The sequence below is a fragment of the Vombatus ursinus genome, unplaced genomic scaffold, assembly GCF_900497805.2.
Source record: "Vombatus ursinus unplaced genomic scaffold, bare-nosed wombat genome assembly UNPS02003292.1, whole genome shotgun sequence".
Classification (NCBI taxonomy): domain Eukaryota; kingdom Metazoa; phylum Chordata; class Mammalia; order Diprotodontia; family Vombatidae; genus Vombatus; species Vombatus ursinus.
Genome location: NW_020943070.1, coordinates 6511994 through 6538644, shown reverse-complemented (window position 1 = coordinate 6538644; position 26651 = coordinate 6511994). Strand labels below are relative to the sequence as shown.

Genomic DNA, 26651 nt, shown 5'->3' with positions numbered 1-26651 from the left:
CATCTATAAAATGCAAGGGACTGGAGTGGAGTAATTTTAACACACGTTTATTAAATGCTGCTATAGGGAAGGCAACTGAGCTGGGCTGATAGGAGAAAAGGATAGGATGGAGTAAAAGAAAAACCTCAGGTGATGTATGCTAGAAAAGCATATGGACCCTGGGTGATCTCTAAGATCCTTCCTAGCTCCAGATTCTGTGATTAAGAATTGATGAATTAATTAGTATAAACTGGAATGTAAGGCAGCGGTTCTTCACGCAAGATCCATGAACTTTTTAAAAATATGTTTTCATCGATTTTTCAATGTAATTGCTTTGTAATCCTATGCCTTTTATTTTGTGCATCTAAAAACAGTGTTGAGAAGTGGTCCATAAAAATTTGACCAGCCTACCCAAAGGGATCCACGCACAGAAAAAGTTAAGAGCCCTTGACAGTAGGGCAAGTCACGCCCCTTCTCTGGGGCCTCTGTAAATTGAGGAGGTTGGGCTAGGTCATTTCTGAGATCCCTTCCAAGGCTGCTGTGCTGTGTGTGCGGTGATACATAGAGAGAAGAATGGAAGCGCTCTCTCCATTCCCTTGTCCTCAACCTTTGCTAGTCTGACAATGCTGCAGAGGTGGCCACCAGGCACCTGGTTTGGTGGGGGGTACAATGGTACCTCAAGTATTTGCATAAATAATAGATTTTGTGGGCATTTTCTTCTACAGTGTACTTTGAACATGCTTCACTCGTGGGGTTACCTATTTGCAGGACAGAAATCATGTTTTAATTTCCTCTCACAGAATATAATACCGTATTGCATGGTATCGTATACTCTAAGAGGAAGGATTCGTCTTCCTACCCTCTGTTGGCCAAGCTAGTCTCAGCTGATTTCACATTCTCTTTACAACTCGAGAAATGAAACTTACCTGAGTATAAAACAAAGCCTGTTTATTAGGCAAAATTTGTATTGGTGGAGGTTTTTTGGCAATGTTTTTAAACAAACTATTGCCATAAATTCTCATTTCCCTTACTAATGAGTTGTTGGTACTAGCTGTGCCTCTTCTGGGTACAAAGACATCTGTCCCTATCCCAACTTGTCTGTAGTTCAGAAGCTTGCAGAGCTGGTAAGGGCTGGGAGTGCTGCAGAGATCCCGAGGGAAAGCAGTGAGGCCTGGCTGAAGGCTGGAATTCTGTGCAAGGATGAGAAGAACCTGGGACAGAAGTGAGAAGATGCCCCTGGAAGTCATCGGAGAGGTGCACTTTGGAGCTCACAGAGACTCTGGATGTGCTGGAGGAAGCGTCTGTAGCCGTGTCGGCCAACATGCACAGGCTCCAAAAGATGAGCTTGGGAAGAAAAGGAGGCAGTTTGGAGACAGCATCTTGATTCTCAGCACTTCCTGGATCTCCCTTAAAATGTCCAATTGATAGATTTGACTTTGTTCTTTTGCCATAATCAGTTAAAACCCCAAGAAGAAAAAGCTTTTAATGTTAGCTGGGACTTAAATTATTTTTAAATCAAATTTAGAAACTTTTAGCATCGTAAGTCTAGGTTTTTTATTTAAAGTATAGCATCTCAAATGACCCCCTTTGCACATCTTGTATAAAAATGCCGGAGGATCCATAGAACTTCCTAAACATTTTTCAGAAGTGTCTTTTTAAGGGCTTAAAGTGCTTTTTGCCCCTCTACAGTCTCACCTTCTCTCCTGTCTTGAGGGTCAGTTGTATTTTCTTAGCCCAAAGAAGTTTGATCTTCATCTCCAAGTTTAAGGAATTCCCAGATGTGTTTTTGCCATTTTATAGGCTCACCAACCATTAGTCTAATTAAGCCCCCTGTTTTCTGATAGGAAAGACAAAACTAATCTTTTGAACATTTTTCCTGAATTTGTAATCCTCAAGATCTTCCCCCTGAGTTTAATTCCCTCCATTTATCAGAAAATCCAAGTCCTGTTAGGGAACTCATGATATCAACTGATCATAGATTAACTAGTCTCTACCTTTCTTTAACACTGATCTCTAAGACTTTATCCCCCCAGTACCATCTTTTCTTTCTGGCAATCAGCAAACAAAGCTAACAGCTGCATACTGGATTAATATGTTGTTTTTAAAGATGGTAAAAATTAATTTCTCAACATTACGGCTAAAACAGTCCAGTGTGCGTCTCATTGCAGATTTCCAAATTCAGGCCCTACTTTCTTATTTAAAGAGATGTTGGTCATCTCAGCATCTTTTTCTAATTTATTAGATTACATCTGCATGTTGTTAAAAAAAAAAAAAACATGTAGCAGTGGGATTCCTAGTAACAGTGTACAAAGTAATGTTTTTACCTCTCCTGACATGAGTAGCTCCTTGTTGATCTGTTTTTCATCCCAAGAAATTTTTTAAATCTACTGGCAGTTTTAAGAAATGCTTTTTTATAGGCCACATAAATTATTTCCACCCTGTTCTTTCTTAGGCTTTTCCTGAATATTCCTGTTCCCACTATGGAACCTGTTATCTGGCCTTTTGACGTACAAATGAGGTTTTGAAGGTAATTTCCAGGCTCTATCTTTGTCCCAGCTTTTAAAATTTAAAAGAGGAGACTTTTTTCTTCTTTACACGTCAGTGACTACATTCAGTGCCGTTGAATATTTCATGATTGTTTCCCTCCTCGCTTTCTTCAGTTTTACTTAGTTGAACAGAATTGACTCTTGGGGTCTTACTATCCCCTAGTTCTCAAGTTGCTGTGTTTTTTGGCAGTGGAAACCTTTGTCAGAGGAAAATTAGGTATTTCTGACAAGTTCATCATCTTGTGACATATGGAGTTAATAAAATAGCTTTAAATTTTTTTGAGGAATAAAGAGGAAGGACCTTTCATTATTCCATTGGCGCCATCACTAGCTAGGTGGAAAGGTGAAGAGATCAGGGCCTGATTTAGAGCTGCGGTATCCAATACTAGCTTCAGGGATATAGGAAACATTGCATATGGCCCGCCCCACCTCCTTTCTCCAAAGTAGTAGTTCACCTTCTTTCCCAAAAATGAGAAGGTGAGGCCAGTAATCCCTGTAGGGTCAGTCTGTCTGACTTCTCTGGCTTCCAACAAGTCTGTTCGTCATTTCCACTTCCTACTTTGTGAGAGAGCAGAGATCTTTTTTCATTTTTGTTTGTTGATAAAGTGTTCTCCACATCACAGCATCTTATTTAAATCTAGTGATTAAAAAAAAGGACTCTGTGTGTGTATACACACATATATAGCAGTTATATAGAATTTTAATTCCCCTCTTTTTAATCTAGTAAACCTCAACGTTATAACATCATCTTGATAAGTACTCCCTAGTAAAGCTGCCTTAAAATGTCTAAATCTTCACATTTTAAATAACTGCTAAGCCAGGGTAAGGATCTAAGTTATTTACTGGTTTCATGAGAAAATTTCAAATATACCTAGTTTATAGACTAGTATATAGTGTAAATATACTGAGTATCTAGAGTGCTTGGAATCCCCTGCAATGATATGTGTGTTGCTTTCTTGTAATGTGTCATGTCTCTTGGGATATTTGATAGACTTGAGTTTTTTCTGTACTTAACAAATTAACAGGGCCATCTTTGATATTTAAAAAAAAAAAAACTTAGTGAACTTGAATCCTAGTAGATCTTTTTCATTTAATTCTAAAGTATTTATAAAGCTTCAAGTTACTATGAATGCTAGTAATACATGACCATCTTAACAGCTTTTTGCTGATTCAAATTCATCTCCATTCAAGAAAATAACAACCTTCCTCCCTTTTTGCTGAAACAATCCAGTCAAAAATCATTCGACTAGTGCTGAAAGATACCATTGAGCCATTTAGCATGAGTCAGTCACTTTTTCAACTATTTTGATAAATTTCTTGGCCTGACAAAATCCTTTTATACAAATTCTGTTCTAAAGAGCTATGTAACATCGCTGCAGTGATATCCACCTGTCTATTGAAATTGCAATACAGTAGATCCTCCCGTCACCATTTCAACCATTGTAAGATCTTACACTCTTTAGTATGCACAGTGTGAGCCGTTTGTCCGACAGCCTCCCGGATCTTTGGGGCCTGTGGCCAGAAATGAACCTAACCCATTGTTTTAGGTCTTTTCACCCCGCTCAGTTGTATCAGGCGCTCTTGATAGGTCTTTTTTGGCATAGGAATTTTACTTTCAAGAAGCACAACTCCATATTATGAATCAAGCCACGTGATTAGGTCTGGTGTACCTTCTGCAATCCGAACCCCTCTAGATGTACAGGTAGCGTGAGGAGAGGACAAGATGCCCCTTTGTTTCTCGCTGCCCTTTCCTTCAGTGGATGACTACTCATTTCCATCTGGAAGCTTTGTTGGCCTCCACAGTGATTCCCCTCACAGGAAGGTTTTCGTTCTTTGTTTCTCAGGCCTGGTCCTGTAGCCGGGAAGGAGTCTGGAAACGGCGCCACATTCTCAAGTCCTGCAGGACGGCCATGGCTTATGATGACTCCAGGAAGAAAGAAGGTATGAGTCCTTAATCTGAGAAGCGTTCCAGAGGGGTTGCCCTCTTCAGTGCCTATAGGCCATGGAGTGAGAGGCCAGGACTGAGAATCACAGCCTGCTCTCTGCTAGGATGGTCCTGAGCACTGTCCTTAGGAAGCCCAGTCTCTGCAGCATTCCCTGGCTGGGTCCGTGGAGATGAAAAAGCAAGACGGGGGGGCCAGCGTGAGAGCACGGAATGTTAGCTTCTGTTTTCCTGGGCTGAGCTCCTGCAGCACTCTTGGACCTTGCCAGCTCCATGGAGCAAGAGATTGGGGATAGGAACCACAGTCTGGCCTCCCACACAGAAGCAGAGCGCCCTAAGCTTCATTCTTCCAGGCCTGCCCCTGCAGTGCTCTTTACCACTGCCCGATCGAGAACTGAGAACAGGAGACCCCACCTGAGGGTGGGCGTTAGGGGTTTGTGCTACCTCCGGTGTTGGCTGTAGTATTCCTTCTGGGGGGATGGAGAAATACTCTCCTCTCCTTGGACCCAGGCCCTTTCCTCTGGTGGAATTATCAACCATTATTATTACGGAGCAGAGGGACTGCAGCCTTGTTGGGGGCGGGGGGGGGGGGGGCGGTTGAAAAATTGATCAAACTTCCATGTTCTCTTTCCTCAAATGGTCATGTGGCTTTCAGATTGCTTTGATGGTGACCAGAGTTTGGAGGACATAGGACTGGCGGCTGGCCGGAGCCAACGAGAGAAGAAACGTTCTTACAAGGATCTTTTAAGAGAAGAGGAAGAGATTGCTGCTCAGGTCAGGAAGTCCTCCAAGAAGAGGTTGAAGGTAAGCAACTGCTCTTTCAGAAGAGGGGCGGTCGTGTCCTCTGTTTCACAGCTAACAAAGAGAGAACTTGTCTCCCATGGTGTTTTATTTTTTCCTTTTTTGTTTTGTTTATTTGTTTCTAAAGTCATGAATTGACAGGGAGCAGAGCATGGTTTCTGAAGGGTTCTTGACTTGCCTCCTTGAACAGCCGTCAATGCCTGTTCCTCTCCCTTGGTTCTAGGAGAGAGATCTCTTCTCCCTGGGCACGGACGCGCACAAGAGGAGGAGGAAGCATTCCTCCGGCGAGTCCTGCTATGGAGGTGAGGACAGGAGGGCACCTCAGGAGTCGGGGCAAGGGAAAGGGGTCCAGATGTTGCTGACTCAGTGGCCTATTTAACAGGACAGTGGTTCTTGTTCTGATTGCCGATAAACCAGTGTGAAGGAGGAGAGAGGTGGAGGGCTGGGATTGTGGAGGATTCAGCATAGAAGAACAGTCTTCATTTGTGATACACCAGGTACCAGGTTCCCTCTCCCTCCCCACCATCCACTTGTCTTTTGCCCATTCCTCTCTAGCACCCCTTTTGCCACATGTGGTTTTCATGCCCTCTGGCCTGCACCTGTGGGTCACCTCTCCCTCTTCTGGAGCATAACTGCATAGCCACTCTTGACTAAGACCAGTTTTTGTTGGCCATGTAATAAGCACAGCTGAAGAGACTAACCCTTTTCCCCAGTGGGTTTGGCCTGGACACAAAGCCAGATGATACTCTGAATTCTAAATTATAACCTACCTTAATCCCACAGCTCTGTTCCATCCTCTGGGGTGTGCTCTGTTTGGTTGCCTGCGAAGACTCCTGAGTGGCCCGCTGCCTCCCAGGTCCAGAGGCAAGCGGTCACACCAAGCCAGGATGTGCGTGGGCATTCACTTCTGAGTGCTGCGTACGATTTGGAGGCTCACCCCTCTCCCCTTCCTGTTGGCCTCTTTCTTCCTCCCGCTGGTGGGGTGTCTGGTGAGAATGGGGAGCACATTAGACGTTGCCTTCCATCATTCTGAAACTGCCTTACTTTTGATGATTTTCAGATCTTTCGCCTTTGGAGTCGTCACAGAAGAAAAAGAAGAAGGTGGTGCCAAGTCCCCCACCCTCCGACACAGCCATGGACCTGCTGAAGGCCATCACATCCCCCCTTGCACCAGGCTCCAAGCCCCCCAGAAAGACTGGGGAGAAATCCTCATTTTCTTCCTTTAGTTCCTCAAGCTACTCAGAAAGCAAAAAGGATCAGCACCCCAGGAAAAAGGGGAGCAGCGGCAGCAGCGGGGAGCTCTCCCTTGAGGACGGTGGCTTCCACAAGGCCAAAAAAATGAAGCCACTTTATGTTAATACGGAGACCTTGACCCTGCGAGAGCCAGATGGCTTAAAAATGAAACTTATTCTCTCACCCAAGGAGAAGGAAGGCAGGACAGGTGATGAGGAGCCTTTCCAGAACCCTCCTCCACAAGGGACAACAAAAAAGTCCTCCAAGAAATCAGCTCGAGATGAGCAGGGCGCTTTCCTCCTTGGGCACGAGCTGCAGAGTTTCCTGAAAACAGCCAGGAAGAAGCACAAGCCGGCCTCAGACCAGCACCCCTCTCCTGGCCCCGAAGGCTTCGGTTCTGACGCGTCCATCTTTTCAGAACCACACGGCACTGACTATGAGCTCTCCAACCTCGAGCCTGCCCTGGAGTCGGGCTCATCCTCGGGGGCCGAGCTGGAGGCCGGTGAGCTGGTGATTGACGACTCTTACCGGGAAATCAAGAAGAAGAAGAAATCAAAGAAGAGCAAGAAGAAGAAGGACAAAGAAAGACACAAGGAGAAGCGACACTCCAAGTCCAAGAAGAGCCCTGCACTTTCCACTGGGACCACAGCCGCGGGAGAAGCCCCAGGTGCGAGCCCCGGGCCCGGGCCCGGGCCCCAGCCCCCAACCAGCACACCTTTCCCAGGAGCTGCACCTGCACCACCACCACCAGTCTTCCATCCTGATGGACACAGCGAGAAGAAGAAGAAGAAAGAAGAGAAGGAGAAAGAGAAGGCAGAAAAAGCAGAAAAGGTAAAGAATTGGCCAGCTTGGGGGAAGGTAGCCCAGGGCATCTGGCCTGAGGTGACCAGGCCTAGAGGAGTTTCCTCAATTACTCACTGTGTCTGTACTCACGCACTCTTCCACCACATACCCACAGAGCTGCTGGGCTGGCAGGGGCGAGTGCCAAGGATGGTTTCTGTAACGCAGTGGTGTGGGTAACAGGAGAGCAGGATCTAAACAGGGACAGCTTTTAGAAATCAAGTGGAAACATTGGCCAGAATTGCTAGAGTAATAACCGGTCACCTTAATGAAACTCATTTGTGTCTTTCCTGGAGATTCCAACAAGGTAATGTTCTGAGGCGGGATTGGGGGTTATCTTGTTTTTCCTTTCCGTTCATTGTTTGAAATGCAAAATCACCAGGCTTTGATCTTCAAACTGAATGAGATTTCTGCCAAGTGACTCTTCTGTAGTCTATGATCATATAATCACAAGTTTCATTTCTGTGTCAGTCTGCAGAAGGGGGGGTGGGGGTGGTCCAGTAGAAAAAGCTAAAGGCAAAACGACAGGGGAACCTTAATGGCTTCTTTACAGGAAAGCAGCCAATATGTCAGAGAAATTCCATTCACCTCCATATTTAAGTAGCACAAAGTCGTTTTCTTCTTTGTAAAGGTTACCTTTTAAACAACAAAGCTGCTTCTCCCACAAAGAAACAGTCCTAACCAATCTGAAAAGCATATGTTAGGGAGAGGGTAGGATGGTATGAGCAGAGATGGAGAGAGACCATCTTGAGGGGCCAGTGAGACATTGATGTAGGACCATCTGCTGGGCCGTTGGAACTAGGTCTGGAGCCCAGGAGAAGAGACGGCGGTGGCAGATGGAGACCTCATCAGTGAGTGGAATCTCTGAGACAGGAGAAGAGGACAAGGGACAGAATCTTGGGAAGACAGAGAAGAGAGAGAAGGAATGAGCAAGCGTGGACAGTGTGGGACCAGCGAGGAAGGAATAACCAGGGTCTTGTGCTCCAGGCAAATGGAGGATGACGAGGACTGAAGAAAGGCCCTGGATTTGGCCACTGGGAGGCTGCCAGTGACTTTGGGCAGAGCAGTTTCCTTAGAGTGGCCAGGGTGGAAGCCACAGTGCAAAGTGCTGCTGAGCGAATGGCTGCAGGAGCGGGCCCTTGTTCAGGAAAGGGGGTGGAGGGCAGGTCAAGGTAAAGGGAGTCTATGGGCAGGTGAGGAGCCAGTGGAGGCAGGCTGAAGATACTCTGAAGAGGGGGACGTCATTGAGGAGGTGGGAGAAACTAGACTTCCGAGTGAGAGGGAGGGGCTTAGCACTCGAAGCACTAAGGGAGAGGAGAAGATACGGCGAGGAAACGGATCGGAGTAGAGAGGGGCTGTCAGCACGGTTTTGGGCTTTTCTCTCCAGGACTGACTGACATCAGCAAGAATTTATGCAGCGCCTGCTCTTTGGCCAGGCCTAGGGCCAAGCTCGAAATAGAGGAAACAGACAACGTGGATAAACAAGTTGGTGGCGAGGAGAGTTAGTGGGGCAAGAGGTGTTGGAGATCATGGAGTTAAAGTGCCTAGTCTTGCCCCCCTTCCTAGTTTTGACCAAATGTGGCTAGTTAGAAAGGGACTGAGGAACTTGGGGAATGAGATCCTAGAATTGGAGGGAACGTCAAAGATCACCACGTCTGAGCCCTCCCCAAGCATAGATCTCTTCGGTCAGACCTCTGACAGATGGTCAGCCAACTCTGCTTGAAGAGTGTTAGGGATGGTAGGACCTCCCACGGCAGCTCCCTCCTTCTTAGAGCATCTCCCCGTGTTAGGAAGTTTTCTTCATACCAAGCTGAAACGCGACTCCCAGTGACTTGGTAATTCCAATCTCATCTTCGTCTGTCGAGTGTCTGGAGGTTTTCCAGCAGCACTCTTGGGTGGGCCGGGCACAGGTTTTATTCCCTTTTCACAGAGGAGGGAGTGAGGTTAGCCTCAAATAGGTTATGGCACATGAACCCAGTCTTTCTGACTCTAATCTCGGGGCTCCTTCCTCAACTTTTGTGGTGCCAGGCAGAATAGCCAACCCCTCTTTAACGAGGCAGCCTTTTAAAAACCTGAACATAGCTACCGTGTCTCCATGAAATCTTCTTTTCTAGGCCAAGCATCCCCAGGTCTTTCAGCCAGTATCATAAAGCATGGCTTGTCCTCTCCTCACCATCCCGGTCACTCTCCTCTCGATGACCTACTTCTTGTCACTCGCTGTTCTTCCCGGAATGTGGCACCAAGATCTGTACTGGGAGAGGGACAGCATTTAGAGACTTGTATGCTTCTTGTGAGGGAAACAAAGTCAGAAAGCAGGCAGACTATGGGCTGTGATGAGCCATACTCCTCTGGAGTTCACAGAGGTGGAGAACTCAGTGATGAAATCCAAAGCACAGCCTCCGTGGGGTAGCTGCAGTGGAGGTGGAGGTCATGGGATTCAGTGAGGTCCATGACCTTGAAACAGGAGGATCTTTACCTTGGAGGATGAAGTGTAGTGAAAGACATTGCAGTGGAGGGGAAGAAGGAGGTGAGCCAAGGGCTTGACTTCTCTCGGGGGTCAGAAGTAGGTGAAGAGGCTGACCCACCCACCGTAATCGGGAGAAGCTGATACTCGCCGTTGGCAGAGACACAGAGGAAGAGTAACAGTTTCATGTCCTGAAAGGAGCGTTAGCGAATAAGGAGACAGTGAGAATGTTACGGGGCGTCGTGTCTTCAGGAAAGAGTCCAGTTTTGGTTAGGTCACAGAGGATAGGTGTGGAGGAGAAGGTGTAGGTGAAAGGAAAAGGGCTCAGAAGAATGCCCCCTACCACTCCATGAAGGAGGAAACAGGAGATTGCGGGAGAGAATAGAGATGAGAAACAGTGTACGACAGGGTTGGGAGAAGGCCAGAGACAGAGGTGGAGGGTCTGGGGAGAGGGTAAAAAGGTACTGTAGTTTTTGGAGCAGAGTGAGTCTGAGAGGGAAGAACCAGGTTCATTAAGGGGAAAAGAAGCAAAGATGCGTGGAGGCAGATAACAGTCAGGAGTTAAAATGCAGAATGATGAAGTTCCTTGTGAAAGGTATATTTGGACAGTTTATGCTGGCTCCAGCCCCTCGACTGGGCTGACCCAGACCTCCTGTGAACAAATAGCACAGCAGGAAACATTGTGGAGAATAGAAAAATTGTCCAAAAACAGCTCACGATTATTTCCCAGATAGTCATCAGCAGAAGTGAAAAGTTTGGGGAGTGAATTTGTTTGTCTTTGATAGGAAATGGAGCAGGCAGGATGTCCTCACTTAAGGAACAGGGTAAAATCATTTTAATCAATCATTAACAGCCGTAAGCTCTAGACAGCAGCTTAACATTCACCTCTCAAAATTACGTATGTGACTTTAAGACATTTCGGGAACAACGTCAGCATTCTCTGCCTCTGGAGGTAACTGATGGGTTGTTGTCCTTCGTTCTCAAAGAGGACCAAAATGATATCGCTATGCCAGAGTCAAGGTACCATGCGTATGTCTAACTGTGGCTGATCAGGCCCACGCGAGCCCAGAATGCTCTACCACAGGTCGGGCACACATAGGTCATGTGAACGCGTGGGTGGGTCCTCCAAATTGGCGCATCTCACGTTTCTTTTGAGCTACTTCAATTCTGTTTTCCTCATAGAGCACGGCACCTTCTCTGATGAGGGCCCGCCATGCTGGGCGGCCCTGTACCAGTGTCTGCCATGTCACACAGTTAATTCCAAAGTTCTTAAGAGAGACCTTGAGAGCGTCCTCGGATCGCTTCCTCTGACTACCATGTGAACACTTGCCCTGTGTGAGTTCTCCATAAAATATTCTTTTAGGCAAGTGTCAGTTTGGCATTCAAACTGGTTACCAGGGGTAACTAGACTTGAGATAGCATTATATTATCCATTCACTGGTGAAACTGAGGCATGAGGCAGTATGGTCACAAAAGGCCGTGGTATATCCATGACAGAGATAGAAATGGGTTCTAGGTGCCTTTTCCCCACAGGCTAGTCCTTCCTGAAGACAGTACTGCCTCAGGTGATGGTGACTTCAGAATCTCAGGATGCCTTTTGAGAAGTGGTTTAAAGTTCAGCACCTACTGTGGCTGCTACTGTATTCCTTTCTGTCAAGTAAAGCATTGTGTGGGCCTGGAAGCATTGGAGATGCTTGAAAAGGATCACATTTGCTATGTTTGTTTTTTGGGGTTGGTTTTTTTTTTTAATTCCACAAACATTCATTAAATACCTGCTGTCCTATGTCCCTTCAAAGTAATTTATTTATCAGCATATTCTAAGTAAGGAAGCTCCGTACTCTGATCAGTTCAGCCTAATTCTATAAACACACATTAGGGTACTACTGTATACAGGGCATTGTGCTATGTGCTGGGGAAGGTATAGAGATAAACAGGACATGGTCTTTACCCTCATGGAGCTTATTATCTGCTAGGGGGACACAGAACCAAATGATTGATTCAGAATGGAATATGGTCACTCTGGAAGAGAAGTCTCTCTACAGCCACATATGGGATGTCCAAGGGGGAGAGTGCAGAGAGGGGGAGAATGAGAGAACACTGCCTGGAAGGAGGTGTCGTCTGTCTCTGCCAAGAACTCGCCGTGCCCCCAGAAGCAAGACAGCTCACCTCGTGAGCCCGTAGTGTCCTGTCTCCACAGAAGGAGTCGTCGTCAAGGATGGCAGAGCTTCCTTCTGACTTAGAGAGGCCAAAACTCTGTGAGATGAGGACATCAGGAGTGGCGTGGGCAGGAAATCATGGCACACGTACATTCATACAGCTGGCACCCTGATACCTCACGAAATGCGGCTGTGGAAGCACGAGGCAGTGCTGGAAGGCCCGACGTCCCAGGTTATCATTAATATATCGGAGCTTTATTCAGTAAATACTAAGGTGTTATTGAAGGGTTTGGAGCCAGAGTGGGGCCTCATCATGCCTGTGGATAAAGAAGATTAACAGCTGTGTCTTGTATGTCGTGGACAATGCTGTTCAGGAGACACGAGGGCCCGAACTGGGGCAGACAGGAGCAGGGCCTGTGACTGAGGCTGATTAGATGTGGGAGATGAGAGGTGAGAAGAGCCAGAAGATGTCCCCAAGAATGTTAACCCTTTGGAGGTGCCCTCTGAGCAGCCCAAGGGGGCTGAGGCTGCTGGAGACAGGCACTCAGACAGCGGCACTCAAAAATGGTTACTGAGGGTAGGGGAGGAGGGAGAACCTCAGCCAGAGACAGCAGAACTGGGGGTGTGGGAGTTGGGCTCTGCCTGGCAGCAGCACAGTCCAGCGGTGCTGGACTCCTCATGAGGATGCTTCTGGTGAGGATGGGCCCAGAGCGGTCCTTGGGCAGGCAAGAAGGAGATCAGGTCCAGGGGCGTGGGACTCACACCCACAGAAGACAGCAGAAGGAAGAAAGGAGGCAGGAGAGGAGAGAGTGAAAAGACAGGAGGATGTAGCCTTGTTAAGTGATTTCCTTCCAAAGAAGTTTGAACTGTTGGCCATTCTGTTGTTTATAACAATTAGCCCTTCACTCCCCAGATCTTGGCCGTCCTTGGGGAGGCATCCAGATTTTTACTGTTGTCGTGTTATCACGTGTCTGGAAGGCCTCATAGGGTCATAGATCTGGGGCTGGGAGGACCGCAGAGGTCATCTTAGCCAACCCCCTTTACAGATGACCAAACTGGGCCCCAAGGAGGTTAAGGTAGTGAGAGAGGCAGGATCTGAACCCAGGTCCTCCCACTCCAAAGCCTGAGTTCTCCACTGTGTCACAGAAAGAAACTTCGATGGTTCTAGCTGTTGGTCCACCCACATCTTTGGAACTGTCTCCACAAACCAGACTCAGGATTTGCCATCTGGGGGGTCAGTCACTAGAGACATTACAGGTGCTGGGTGCCTCAACCCCAGAACAGGCAGGTGAGCGCATCGCCAGGAAGGGAAACCAAAGGGACCTCTTGTGTCAGGGTCAGGGCCACGCATCTGACAATCCCCTGGACCTGGGCCAGATTTGCTGCCAGTGTTAACAAGTTCATTATTTAATGAGCTTGGAAATTGCTTTCCCTTGTCTCCAGTGTTTTTCCTCTTTTCATTCTTTTCTCACTCTTTCTTCCCTGCCAAAGTGCTTTGAGTTTCATACAAATTGTGCCCCTCCCAGCTTCTTCCAGCCTGGTGTTGAGAATAACTTCCACTTTGTATTCAAGAGATGTTTCAAAGGTGATTCTTGGCAACAGTGTGTCTCATTCTGGATTATACTCTCAGAAGAAAAATTGGAAGGAGTCTTTTTAGAAAAAGTGGTGAGGGACTCCTGGCTGCTTGCCATGTGAAGATTAGGTTCAGGCATTCCAGCCAGGAGATACAAAATTAAGGTTTTTTTTTAATAATTGGATTTTATTTAGATTAATTTTTATGTTAAGATATTATTGGTAATTTTTAGACTTAAGTTTTAATTTAGGTAAAAGCTCAGAGTAATGGAGTAGGGATTAAGATTTCTATTTACAGTATACAGCGTCTAAGACAATTTTCAATAGCCTTTTCATAAAAACTGTATATAGAGATGTGATAGGCTTTTTTTCTTGCCATTATTCTTAATTCTTGATACCCGGGTTAAAACATAAACCACTGAAAAAGTATTGTCAGTGACATGAACAAATATACATATGTATATATATGTTTGTGTGTGTATCTGTCTTTGTTCGTTGTTTATACATCTTGCATTCCAAACCCTTATCAGAGAAATTTGATATAAAATTTTTTTCCCATCCACCCACTTTTCTTCTTAGCCTCGGTGTATTAATGTTGTCTGTGTAATTGCCTCCATCCCTTATTTTGTTAAGAATCCGTCTCCTGCCCGGATCTGTGAGAAGTCTGTAGACTATTGCTCTTCTCATTTTTCTTACGGTATGATCTTCAATATTAGGGTCACATTTCCATTTAGAATGTATTGGGGAGTGTGGTGGAAGGTGCTGATCTAAGCCTTATTGCTGCCAGGCTGCACCTCTCCCACTTTCCCAGCACTTTGTATCAGAGGGAGATATTGCCCAAGTAATGTACAGCTTTTGTTCCATTGAACACCAGGTAGCTCCATTGTTTCTGATTCCCCCTTGTCTAATCTGTTGATCTACCTCTGTTTTTCAACCAATACCAGATGGTTATGTTGACTGCTGCTTCATGATATAGTTTGAGGTCTGGAAATGCTATTCCTTCTTTATCCCTACCTCTTTTCAGCATTTCCCTTGATATTCTAGATCTTTTACTTTTTCCAAATAAATTTTGTTGTTTTAACAGGTTCTATGAACCTTTGATAATTTTATTGGTGTAAAATTAAATGTTTAAACTAACTTTGGTCATATTATCACTTTACATTTCTATTCCATTGGCATGGCCAAGCCAAAAACAGCGACTGTTCCTCCAGCTATTCAAGTTGCTTTGTATTTCTTTGTAATCGGATCTATACCAGTCTTTTATGTGCTATGGTAGATCATTTCTTTTGAATTTTCACCTTCTGAAAATAGATTGGCTTTGTTACAAGGGATAGTTCCCGGGATGGGGAGGAAGAAGGGATCTTTTCTGAAAAGAATGTGATCTAGAAACAAAAAATACTAGTAAAAACAAGATCAAATCTGACAAAGTCGGTGGATTTTGGGGAAAGAACGAGGGTCATAGGTGCCAAACCTGGTGTACGAAGGAGATGATCAGCCTGGGAAATGACCTTTTCTTAGAGTCTGTAGAAAAGAGGGCATCCGTCACATCTTGGGATTCTCATTCTCTGAAGGCAGTTCCCAAAGGTGGGTTACATCACCTTATGAGCAATAGTACCATCATGGGAATGGGTACCTTCATGATCTTGCCAGGGGACTGCTCTGAAACGCAGCATTCAAGCAGATGCAGACGTGCTGGTGGTTTGGTTTTGTTGTTTTTTTTTTTTAAATCAGTCCATCATTTTGTGGTGACACAACACCCATTTACTAATTTTTTTTTTAATGTGAGGCAATTGAGGTTAAGTGACTTGCTCAGAGTCACACAGCTAGTGAGTGTTATGTATCTGAGGCCAGATTTGAACTCAGGTCCTCCTGACTCCAGGGCCAGTGCTCTATCCACTGTACCACCTAGCTGCCCCAGCATTTACTAATTTTTACAGAAAGCTAAACCACTTAACTGATAGAAGTTCCTTAAGTACCTCAAATCACCAGAGACTAGTGAAATGACAGTCTCTTTTCTAACATTCGGAAGCTTTTTCTACCAGTGGAGAAAAGAGTGTTTTCTTCCTTTGAGGTGTGGTGGAAAGAATATTGGAATGGGAGTCAGCATCATTCTGGAGTAGGAAGGACAAAGGTGAGATTGAAGTAATGATTGATAGCATAAGATGGCCTCCTGAACAGAGAGAGCCCTGACTTCAGATTGGAATCACCTCTCTACTCCCTGGAGGACGGCCCTTCACCTTCTGGGCTTCAGTGTCCTAATACATAAAATGAGACGGTTGGATTAGCTGACCTCCTACTAAAGTCTTGTTCAGATGTGTGATTCTTTCAAGAGTGAGAAGTCAGTCAATTTAAGTGAATTGAGAAAGCAGGAATGCAGACCTATGTGTTTGGGGGATTTTTCCCCAATTCATGAATAAACAAGAAGGCAAATACCAAATTCAGTATTCGAAGTTTAGTATATTTACATAGAGGAAAATACATTCAATTTACCTGAATTAAAATTCAACTCATATGCTTACTAATGGTATGACCCTGGGCAAGTCACTTATCCCCATCTGCCTCAGTTTCCTCTTATGTCAAATGGAGATAGCAGCTACCTCCCACAGTTGTTGTGAAGATCCAGTGAGAAAATGTTTATAAAGCACTTTGCAAACTTTAAAGTGCTATGTAAATGCTAGCTATTGTGGTGGTGATTGTTCAGTTAAAGTAGCATTTGTTAATCACGAAAAAGACCCAGAATGCAGAATCTTCTCATTTTGTTTAAATGAAGCAATGGCGGTGCCTTCAGATTTTGGTGCCTTCAGATTTTGGTGGCGGAGCTTGTCCGTGTGCCCAGCATGATGCTTGTTGAATTGGAGGTGGTTCATTTTTACTTCACAAGGACAACTAAATCATCATTTAGTTTCCTAATGTAGCTGCACAGTTTAATCTGGGGGGGACCCACTATTTTAAAATGTACAGTATGTTTCAATGCATAAAATGTCAGAGACGAAGCAATGTTGTAGATAAAATAATCTGACACATACCCCCCATCCCCTGCCATTTGATGAAATCATGAACCTGGTACCTTTAACAGATCCCTCTCTGAGGTATGACGAACATGTAATAACTGTGCTTTTGAGAAAAGTTAGCAGGTTTTGTGTCTTTTGTGTTTTCAGTCCTAAATCTACCTCATTTTAGTTAGTAAGCATTTATTAAGTGCCTATTATGTGCTAGTGCTATGTGCACTGTGCTAAACACTTGGGATACAAGTCAGTCCCTGCCCTCAAGGAGCTTACGGTCCAAAGGGATTCCTTCATTCACTCAGCAAACATTAATTGTGTCCTATGTGGCCAAGTATTGGACTAGGTGTTGGGAGGGGGGTGCAAATGATACATGATCCATAATTTCAAGGAGATTATAACCTATTATATAACATTGACTTCTGGGCTCTCAGTGAAAACCCTCATTTAGAATCCTTTCCCTTGATGGAAAAGCACAAAAATCCTTTCTCTTTTGTCCCCTTGGGTCCCAGGTTTCTAAGTCGGCGTCCTAATTATGTCTCGTCCTGTTCTCTTTTCTCTCTGGGGCTAGCCAAAGAAGAAGAACATGTCTGCCTACCAGGTGTTCTGTAAGGAGTACCGGGTCACCATCGTGGCAGAGCACCCAGGAATAGGTAAGGACACACCTCCCCTTTGACCCTGGGCCTCCCAACGAGTCTCCCTGGCACAGACCACCTCCTCACACCCTGTAGGGATGCCAAGGGGTGTAGCAATGGGAAGAACGCCAAATCAGTTTCCTTCTTTAGTTCTAATGTTACTTAAGTAGGCCAGATTAGCATCTGAAATGTTAAATTCCTATTTTATAAGTAGAGGGTAGTCCAGCATAGAAGTGCCCAAAGGATATCAACGTTTATGTGGGAGCGTGTATAAGTATTGGTCTTTGCTCTCCAGGAGGCTGCTGCAGACTTTTCGTACTTAGGAGGACCTGGTCTGGAGCTGTTTGTTACATGACTGGTATCACGTCCTCGTGCTTGCCTGTGTCCGCGTGACCTAGCTGTAGGGGTCAAAGTGCAAGCCACTGCCATAGAGAGTCATTTTCTCTGTCCCTTCTAGGCAGCTGGCATAGTGGTAAAAGCCCTCCAGGAGAAGTCAGGAGCCCTGGGTTCCAGCCCTGGCTCCACCACTGGCCTCGGTGAGCTTGGGGGAGCCCACCAAAGCTCTCTGACCCTCAGCTCCCTCATCTGAAAGCTGCCTGCCTGCCTGCCTCGCAGGTGGTTGTGAGGATCATGTGAGGTGCTGATGGGAAAGTTCCTTAGGAGATGGGAGGTGCTCTAGTACAAGCTCAGATGTGCTTAGGGGGGTGATTGGTTTTGAGACAGGATGATGGAGAGAAACTTCTTTGGTTCTGTTCTCTCAGGCACTTGCCCATAGAGAACGGCCTAAGAGATTCCTTCTTTGTGTGAAAGCATCAGTTGAAAAGTCCTGTTATTATGGGTTTGTTTGATGTGGTAAAGAGAGAGAACTTTGGGGAGCCAGGCTCCTCAGGGATTTGGTGTGAGATTCTCTCTGAGCCGGGCTGGCGGCCCGTGCATTTCATCCAGAGACAGACAAGTGGCATTTCAAGTCTGCTTATACATACTTTTGTCATGTATTTTTTTTTTCCTTTTTTAAAGGAGTTGTTTACCCATATTGGGTAGTTACCTTTTTTCTTTTTTTTTTTTCTTTTTTGCCAGATTTTGGGGAACTAAGCAAGAAATTGGCTGAAGTATGGAAACAGCTGCCAGAAAAAGACAAACTGGTAAGTGTCCGAGTGATCGTTTAGCAGCTTGATGTGGTTGGAATACTCCTAAAAACCCTGGCTTCCTCAGGGGGCTGTGAGCCCCTTCTAGCCTCGGCTCGCAGATGCGGGGTGGTGGTGGTGGGCACAGAGGCCGAGTGCGAGCCAGCCGGAACACGCCATCCCTTGGCGTGGCCGTCAAGCCCTGGTGAGCCACTGGAGGAGCGATACTCTTCCTACCAGAGCTAAGTCATTTCGTGGCCCCCTTGAGCTGGAGGTCTTTGAATCCAGCCTCCTCATTTTATAGGAAGAGAAGGATGACTGGGGGCATGACATGAGTTGCCTAGGGCCCACAGCCAGTAAGTCTGAGGTTGGATTTGAACCCAGGGCCTCCCACCTCCAGGTCCAATGCCCTATGCTATACACTGCCATGCTGCCTCTCAAAAGCGTTTTGGATAACTTGGTCTGGGTCTTCTCTCCACTAAGAAAGCTCATAGCTTTCCACGCCTCGGCAGACTTGTGGCCAGAACCTTGTGGCAACAAGCCCCCACCTTAGAGCCCTCGGGTGTGAGGCCGTTAGCTGCACTGGGTCTTGGTCTTGGAGATGGCAGTCCTGTCTCCAGCGGGGGAGCTCGTGGCCTCACTGCACCTTCTCAGCCTGCCTGCTTCTGACCTACATCCTTCCATCAATCCCCCCTCGAGGATGAGCCCAAGGCAGTGGGGGCCTTCCTCTGACCCTGAACAGGGTTCTGCCCATTGGTGCTCCCTCAGCCCCTCCTGTTCTGGGCATCCATGTCGATGACCACGTCTTGCCTGTGCCCACTCCTTTGGGCAACCACAACCTTGATTCCTTGGAGAGCACAGTCATTGTGATGGGTAGCCACGCGCCCTCACTGCACTGAGACTGGTTGAAAAGGCAGCGCATTTAGGGCTAGCGTGAGGAAGCAGCCGAGGCTGTCCTCTGCAGTCTGCCTTTCCCTGCGTCCTCCCCTCGAGTCGGGTTCACCCCACGCTCTATGACCCAAGGAGTGACTCGACCGAGCCTCGGGACGAGCAGCATGGCAAGAGCAGGACTGGAAGGGACCCCCAGTCTGGGGCAGGACAGCGCAAAGACCCCATGCCGTTTAGGCTGCAGAGCACTTTTCTTACAGCAGCCCCGCGAGGGAAGCAGCCTGCAGATTGTTATTCCCATAGTAAAGATAAAGAAACTGAGCCTCTGAGAAGGGGAATGTCCCCCATCGTGCAGACCCCAAGGCCAACACCACCTGGACAGAAAGCCCCACTGCATCACCACTGCAGTGGTCACTGTGATGGGGGCCCAGTACACTTTGGGGCCATGCTGTTGTTAAGGCATTTCTCCATATGTCAAGCCTCAGTTTGCCTCTTTGCTGCCTCTATCCCCTGCTTCCCATTCTGTCCCTAGGGCCACCCAGAGCATGTCCGATCCTCCTTCAGGGCAGCCCCTTATCCTCCCGCAGCCTCCTTTCTCCATCCCCAGTTGCTCCCAGAAGATCTTCCTGTGCTGTGCTCTCCAGCCCCCACCTCATCCCAGACCCTGACCAGGGGTTCATTCTGGACCGTACCACAGCCCACCCCAGAGCAGCCTCCTCAGAACAGTCCCTTGTGCTATTGTTTGGGTCACATGCACTGTGGACTTGGGCTGGTCTTGCTGTCCACCAACGGCCCCATTTCTTTTTCATGGGCACTGTCATCCAGCTCTGTGTTGGTTTCCCACAACAGCCCAAGGAGGGACATAAGGAAACACATCGTTCCTGTTTGACAGATGAGAACTTTGAAGCTTGTAGAGCTTGTGACTTAGCTCAGGTTAAAGACCTTGGCCTCCCACCTTTTGCTTATCCCATCCCATTTTATGTCATCTTCATATGGGGTGAGCGTCCCATCCATCCCTCTCTCAAAATCATTGATAAAAATGCGACCAGCCCAGAGCCAAGGGGAATCCCTGCAGTGCTACAGCAGACACCCATTTTCCTGGTCTTCAGCAGCCTATTAACTCTTTAGGTCTAGTCATTAAATCAGTTCCAAATCTCCAGATCCAGCTAACTGTGCTCCTATCTAGCCCACGTTTCATTCATAAGAATATATGGAGCGATTTTGTTCAGTACCCGGCTAAACTGCAGGAACGCTGTGTCTGTGGCACTGGACTGCCAGCCTAGCAATTAGCCTGTCATCAAAGGAAATCAGAATAATGTGTCATGACCTGAAACCATGCCGGCTGTTAGTGACTTCTTCCTTCTCTTACTACTTGGGGAGGAGGTAACTGGAGGGCAGGCCCTAGGGCTACCACAGAGGCAGTGGGAGTGGCTGCTGAAGGTAGGCGGCTCTCTCCCCAGCGGTAGTCATGGGTGGGTGCTGAAATCCTGGCCACTGAAGCAGGGTCTGGCTCTCATGTTGAGGAGGGCCTTAGGTGAGCACATGGGAAATGGACAGGGTCAGGCTCCTCCCAGGGCTTAGCCAAGAGCCTGTTGTAGACCTCAGCTAAGTGCTTACAATCCTTCCCTAGGAGTCAGACCGGCTAGAATTCTGCCCCAAACTAAAGTCCAGCTCAACAGCCTCTGGTTTCAAGGCACCATCCTTTTCCCTTTAAAAAAAAAAAAGTATCTGCCTCAGGGCTTCTCCCTTCTTCCGGTTCTCCACACACTTAACAGACGTCTCTGACAGAAGCCAGACGGTCCCATGCAGGTTCTCTCTGTATCCTGGAGTGTAGTTCATCCAGGCCCAGGGCCACAGTCTCACACTCCTTAGTGTCTGGACTGCCTATTTTAAAGGGTCTTTGGGCCTAAAAGGCTCAGCTTCTGGGGAGAGAGAGTCTAGAGGTCAGAGAGCATGGTCTGAGAGAGCCCTGATGGCGGTGCACGGTCCAGGCCCTGAGCAGAGGTGTGTCACCACAGACGAGATCTGCATCAAGCTGGGTGGCTGTGGAGCCCCTGCCTAACCCTGAAATAGTGGTGGGCTGCCGTGCCGGGGCAGAGTGGGAATCACCCATTTGTGCAGATGAGCAAGTAACCTCATCAAGGGAAGGCAGTCCCAGGGAGGCCCCTGGCGCACTTGTTAGGGGTGGAAAGTTTAAGCCAGGGCTCCTCTCTCCAGAGTCAGGAACCATCTAATGATCAGAGAGCAAATATTAATTCATTTTTCCATCAAGCATTCATTCAGCAGCCATTTATTACTGGCCACTGTGTTCAAAGTACCGTGGACTGAAGGAGGCCCCTGCCTGGATGGAACTTGCAATAGTAATAACATATTTCATATTTCTAGGATGCTTTCAGATTTATAGGACATTTCCCCTTCAACAACCAACACTGTGAGGTAGATAATAAATTATTATTATCATTGTTTCTACTTTACAGATCAGGAAACCAGGCCCAGGGAAGTGCCCGGCTTGCCCAGGGCCACCCTGCTGATCACAGTCAGAGCGAGGCTGGCCCCAGGTCCCCTCACTCTCAGCCCCCACCCCCTCTTCACAGCCTCTGCCACAGCCACAGCACAGAGGAGAAGACAGTAGAGGAATCAGAGAGACAGAAAGCGCTGTATGAGAGCTCCAGAAAGCAAAGTTAGGGTCAGGCCTTGAAGGAAAATAAGATTTTAGAAGGGAGAGGGATTCTAGCTATGGGGAGCAGTGAAAGCGAGGAACACACTAATTCTGCATTTGGAGATTAAATCTGCCTGAGCCCGGAGCTGTTCCTTGCTGCCGAAGCTACTGTCTCCAAAACTCCCATGGGAGGAGGACGCTGTTCATCGGGGTAGATTAGCCACGGGCCCTGGCCCCACCATCCCTCCTCTTCATTGCGAATTCTGTAAAAGATGAACTTACAATACAGCCCCCAGATGAGCTGAAAGTCCGGCTTTCGTTTTGACAATCCGTCTCACAAGATCCCCACCACCCAGGGTCTCCCTCCTGTAGTCAGCCCTGTGTGAGGCTCATCCCTGGGCCTCCAGCTTGGGCCTCCTGGCTGAGTCCAGTGGGCCAGCTTTAATTTGCCTCTTTCCTCTTGTTCCCTCTGCCTGTGACTGACCCACCCTTGCTGTCTGCGCAGGTCTGGAAGCAGAAGGCCCAGTACCTCCAGCACAAACAGAATAAGGCCGAGGCCACCACGGTGAAGAGGAAGGCGGCCGCCGGCTCCGAGGGGGCCGTGAGAGTCAAAGGTGGGAGCGATGGTGGCCTCCGCTGAGCGGTCGGGTTAGGGTGGGAGGTGGAGTGCAGAAAAGCCTCCTCCACGTGCAGGGGCCAGAGTGGGGGCTAGAAAGGCCTCGGAAGGGGGATGGGGAAGCCCGTCCCTGTCCGTGGTGCCCAGTTGGGTAGCCAAGTCTCATCTCCCTGTTTTCCTCCTTTGGCCTTAGCTTCTCCTGCTGGAGTGATGTCGCCTCATAAAAAGTCCCCTTCCAGCACGGTAGTGTCACCTTCCTCCCCAGCCAAGGTCCCCGAGACAGATCCCATCGACGTAGCTGCACACCTTCAACTCCTAGGGGAATCGCTGAGCCTCATCGGTCACCGCCTGCAAGAAACAGAGGTGAGGACGGTGGCGGGCCTCAGCCAGCTTCTCTTGGCGCATCCCCTTCCCTCCAGCCCGGCCTCTGCTTTACCACTTGAGAAAGTGGTTCCTCAAAGGTCACCCTTGACTTCCAGATGACCACATCCCCCTCCTCAGTGTCCACGACCTATCGTAATTCTCCATGAAGACCCTCCCTGCCAGATTCATCTTTTTTGAGGCAGTCGAGGTTAAGTGACTTGCCCAGGGTGTCTGAGGCTGGATTTGACCTTAGGTCCTCCTGACTCCAAGGCCAGAGCTCTATCCACTGCGCCGCCTAGCTGCCCCCAGATTCATCTTCTTAAAACACAGCTTTGATTAGACCCTCTCCTTGCCCACAGTCTTTGCCCACTGAGTTGGAGGCCTTCCTCTCCGTGGCCTCGCCCTGAACTTTCCTTCCTCAGGGACTGTCTCCTTCCCACCATTACTGGCATTGTCCATAGCACTGCCCTCACCACGAAGCCGTGCTCCTCCAGGGCGTGATGGCATTTTGTTTGTACCTTTCTTCGGACCCTCATATTCTGTCTTCGGTTAGAATCATGTAGATGCTTGTCTTAACCCTCTGCCAAACTGTAAGTTCAGTGAAGGCAGACCTGCTCTTCCTCCTTTTGTGTCCCTGGTGCCTGGCACAGAGAGGGCGCTCGATAAGCATGGGCTCAGGACGTGAGAGGACGGTCCTGGGGACTCTGGGAATGATTAGCCTCTGCTTCCTGGCTAACGGAGCCTGCACTAGGCTGGCTTGTTTTAAACCAAAGCAACCAGAAGAAGCACCCTCATGTTAGGCAGGGGCAGCGTGGACCACACTGGGAGTCAGGGGGTCGGGGCTCCTGGTGTGAACCCTGGGGGCTACTGTGGGGTTGCTGCCACTTGGTAAGCTTGTCAAGGCCAGGACAGTTGGTTGTGCCTTTCTGGTACTTGCTCTAAAATCCTCATAATTTCCTGCAGTGAGTTTTCTTCTGCCTTTGTCAAAGCAAATGCCAATATTGGGGTGATTGCTCACAGCCTAGGGGCTCGGACCCCTCAGTTACCAAAGGTTATAATCTGATCTTAGAGAGTCTGAATTTTCCTAATTCCTAATTTCCTAAATTCTGTGCTTCTCAAAAGGCTTAAATTGGGAGAGTCGATCATTGGAGGTATCTGTGATATAACTAATTGTACATTTGCTTCATGCAGTCCTGAGCGAGGGCCTTCACTGTTCCTTACAACTTCTCACCAGATCTCCCTCCTTGACTGACTCTGCATTTGAGCCTTCTGATGGGTTTCTTTAGAGGACTTGAACGATTTTATCAGTTCTCTCAATATGATTGTCATTCTTTAGCCAGGAAATCCTCCTAAGCTTATAGAAGACACAGCTACTTCTGGGAGGCAGTTGAAGTCATTATGAACTTTATCCAGCAGATGAATACAGTGGTTGACCTGGGGCCTTAGAAAGACAGAAGGATTTGAGGGCTGGATAACTTTTATCCTCAGTCCCAGGAAAGTCGGGTGTCTGTTTCCTGGATTTTCCAGGGGCTGCCCGATGCCAGTGACCTTTACATGTTCTGGTGAGGTTGCCCCAGCGTGAGGTGGCCGGTCCTCTCCCCTAGGAAAGAAGTAAAAACGGTGTCATGTAAAGCCAGTGGGACAGTCCCTGCCCTGGTTGGGCTTCACTCTCCAAGATCTTAGAGGTCCCTCGGTGCCCTCCACTCCGATGGCTGGCATGCCATTAAATCTCTGTTCCCTTGGTTCTAGAGGCTCACTGCAGGTTATTAGGAGTGTTACATCCCACTACCAAATTCAGGCATAGGCACGTACCCCCAGCTGGCCCAGGGTCCAGGGCACACGTTGACTTCTGGCCCGGGGAGGGTGTACTGCCTGTCCCCCTCAGCATTTGCCCAGCACTCCCTGCAAACAGCAGGCAGAGCATGGGCCAGATGGGGACAGGGCCTGCCCTGATGCCAAGAAAAAAATCTGTCCCCTGAGAAGCAGCTGACCTCAGTAGAAAGAGCCAGCAGTGACCCCCACCATGATGTGGGGAAAGTCACAGGTAGGGACCTGGCCTTGTTGGGGCTTGAACCCAGTCCGGGCCATTGTCCTAAAACCAGGCAATGAGGCAAGGCTGCGTGGAGGAGGACGGTGGTGGTGATGAGAAGGGCCAGCCTACAGAGTGCTTTGAAGGCTGACATAGTGCTTGACTAACATTATCTCCTTTAACCCTCACAATGACCCTGGCAGGTGTGTGCCATCATTATCCACATTTCACAGATGAAACTGAGGCAGAGGTGAAATTACTTATCCAGGGTCACACAGCTAGCAAGGGTCTAGGGCAGGATTCAAACCGTGGCCTTCTGACTCCGAATCCCTACACCACCTAGACCACTCTCATTAACGCCCCAGAAGGGTGGGCAGGAATGGTTGGCATTCACATAGCAGCATTCTGTGGCCACAGTGTCTGTTCCGTGGAGCGTCCAACAGGCATGTAAGTGGCACACGGGATAAACTTGGAATACCCCTGCACATTTTATAGAATGATTGCTGTTTCCTAGATAAGAAAATTAAAACCAAGAGAGGGCCAGCCAGATGGTCCCCAGTGACAGAAGCAGGCCCGCTGCTCCTTGCCTCCTCCAGTCTGGGTGCAACAACTCTGCGTCTTAGTGATGTGGCTGGGGCCTTGTCACCCTGACCTAGGTGGGAGGTGGAGGGAGCAGGGGCCAGCCGGTGCCCGTACCTCACTGAACAGGCACATCCCAAAGGCCTTTGCCCGGCGTCGTATCCTCCCGACATCTTCAACACCTCAAACGATGTAAGTATTACTCACATTTTACTCTCGAGGAAACGGGCTTGGAGAGAGCCAGGACCTGCCCAAGGTCACGTAGCTCATGAAGGGCAGCACCAGGCCTGGCAGCCAGGCTCTCATGCCCGCGTCGCTGCTCTCTCCACTGCACCACCCTCAGAATGCGAGGCATTGATTCCTGGCCCTAGTGACCATGGGGCAGGATACAGGTGGGACCCACAGGGCCACAGACGACAACAGACCATCCGAGGATCCATCACGCCACACCTTACGCTTTCTGTGCTCGGAACAGCCTGGGACCTACAGCACCTGAGGAGGAGACCAGCCGAACGATGAGGAAACGACTGACGTCTGTGGCCCTTCTTTTCAGGGGATGGTGGCCGTTTCTGGAAGTCTTTCGGTTCTTCTTGATTCTATCATTTGTGCTCTCGGCCCTCTGGCCTGCCTGACCACACAACTGCCAGAGCTGAATGGCTGCCCGAAGCAGGTCCTGGTGAGTCGTGCCCGTGTGGGGCATCCTGTGCCAGACCCGGGAGAGTCCCTGCCGTGTGTGCGTGTATGTGTGCGTGTGTGTTCGTATGTGTGTGTGTGTGTGCGCGCGCACATACGTGCACGCATGCATGCTCTCTAAACTGTCCACCTGAGGGAAGGGGATGCCACGCTTAGAGGGAAACAGTAAGAGCTGGGTTCTTTGAACAGGCTTAGAAAGGAACAGACACAGTTGAGCTGCCCCAGAGGTATATGGCCATTCTGGCCTTCCCCCTCCTCCCTGTCCTCTTCCAGGGCTCCTTCTCTCCCAAACAGGGATAAAGGGAAATCTCAGCAGCTCTACAACTCATAGCCCTTCCCCTGGGCCCCTTAACTGATTCCCCATCTCTGATCTCTCCCTGGGCCCCTCACTGACCCCCTCCCCCAGCTCTGGGTCCTCCCCTTGGCCCCTCACTGAACCCTCACCCTCAAACTCTGGGCCCCTCCCTGATTCCCTCCCTGATTCCCCATATCTGATCTCTCCCTGAGCCCCGTGCTGACGGCACCCCCCC

At 48.3% G+C, this 26651-nt stretch overlaps 1 protein-coding gene across 2 annotated transcripts in view; it reads left to right on the top strand.

Moving 5' to 3' along the window:
- Positions 1-2413: 2413 nt before the first annotated feature.
- HMGXB4 (HMG-box containing 4) overlaps positions 2414-26651 on the top strand; it is a 29096-nt gene continuing 4858 nt past the window's right edge. The window contains exons 1-10 of one of the 2 annotated variants that reach the window (XM_027872585.1): positions 2414-2506; positions 4370-4466; positions 5123-5271; positions 5492-5570; positions 6329-7332; positions 17107-17188; positions 18248-18312; positions 22347-22455; positions 22651-22820; positions 25982-26104. In XM_027872585.1, coding sequence (XP_027728386.1) covers positions 4436-4466; positions 5123-5271; positions 5492-5570; positions 6329-7332; positions 17107-17188; positions 18248-18312; positions 22347-22455; positions 22651-22820; positions 25982-26104 — 1812 coding nt within the window. In that variant the 5' untranslated portion in view covers positions 2414-2506; positions 4370-4435. Of the gene's footprint in view, positions 2507-4369; positions 4467-5122; positions 5272-5491; positions 5571-5650; positions 5766-6328; positions 7333-17106; positions 17189-18247; positions 18313-22346; positions 22456-22650; positions 22821-25981; positions 26105-26651 lie in introns of those variants that run through there. The other variant, XM_027872594.1, reaches the window with a different exon arrangement.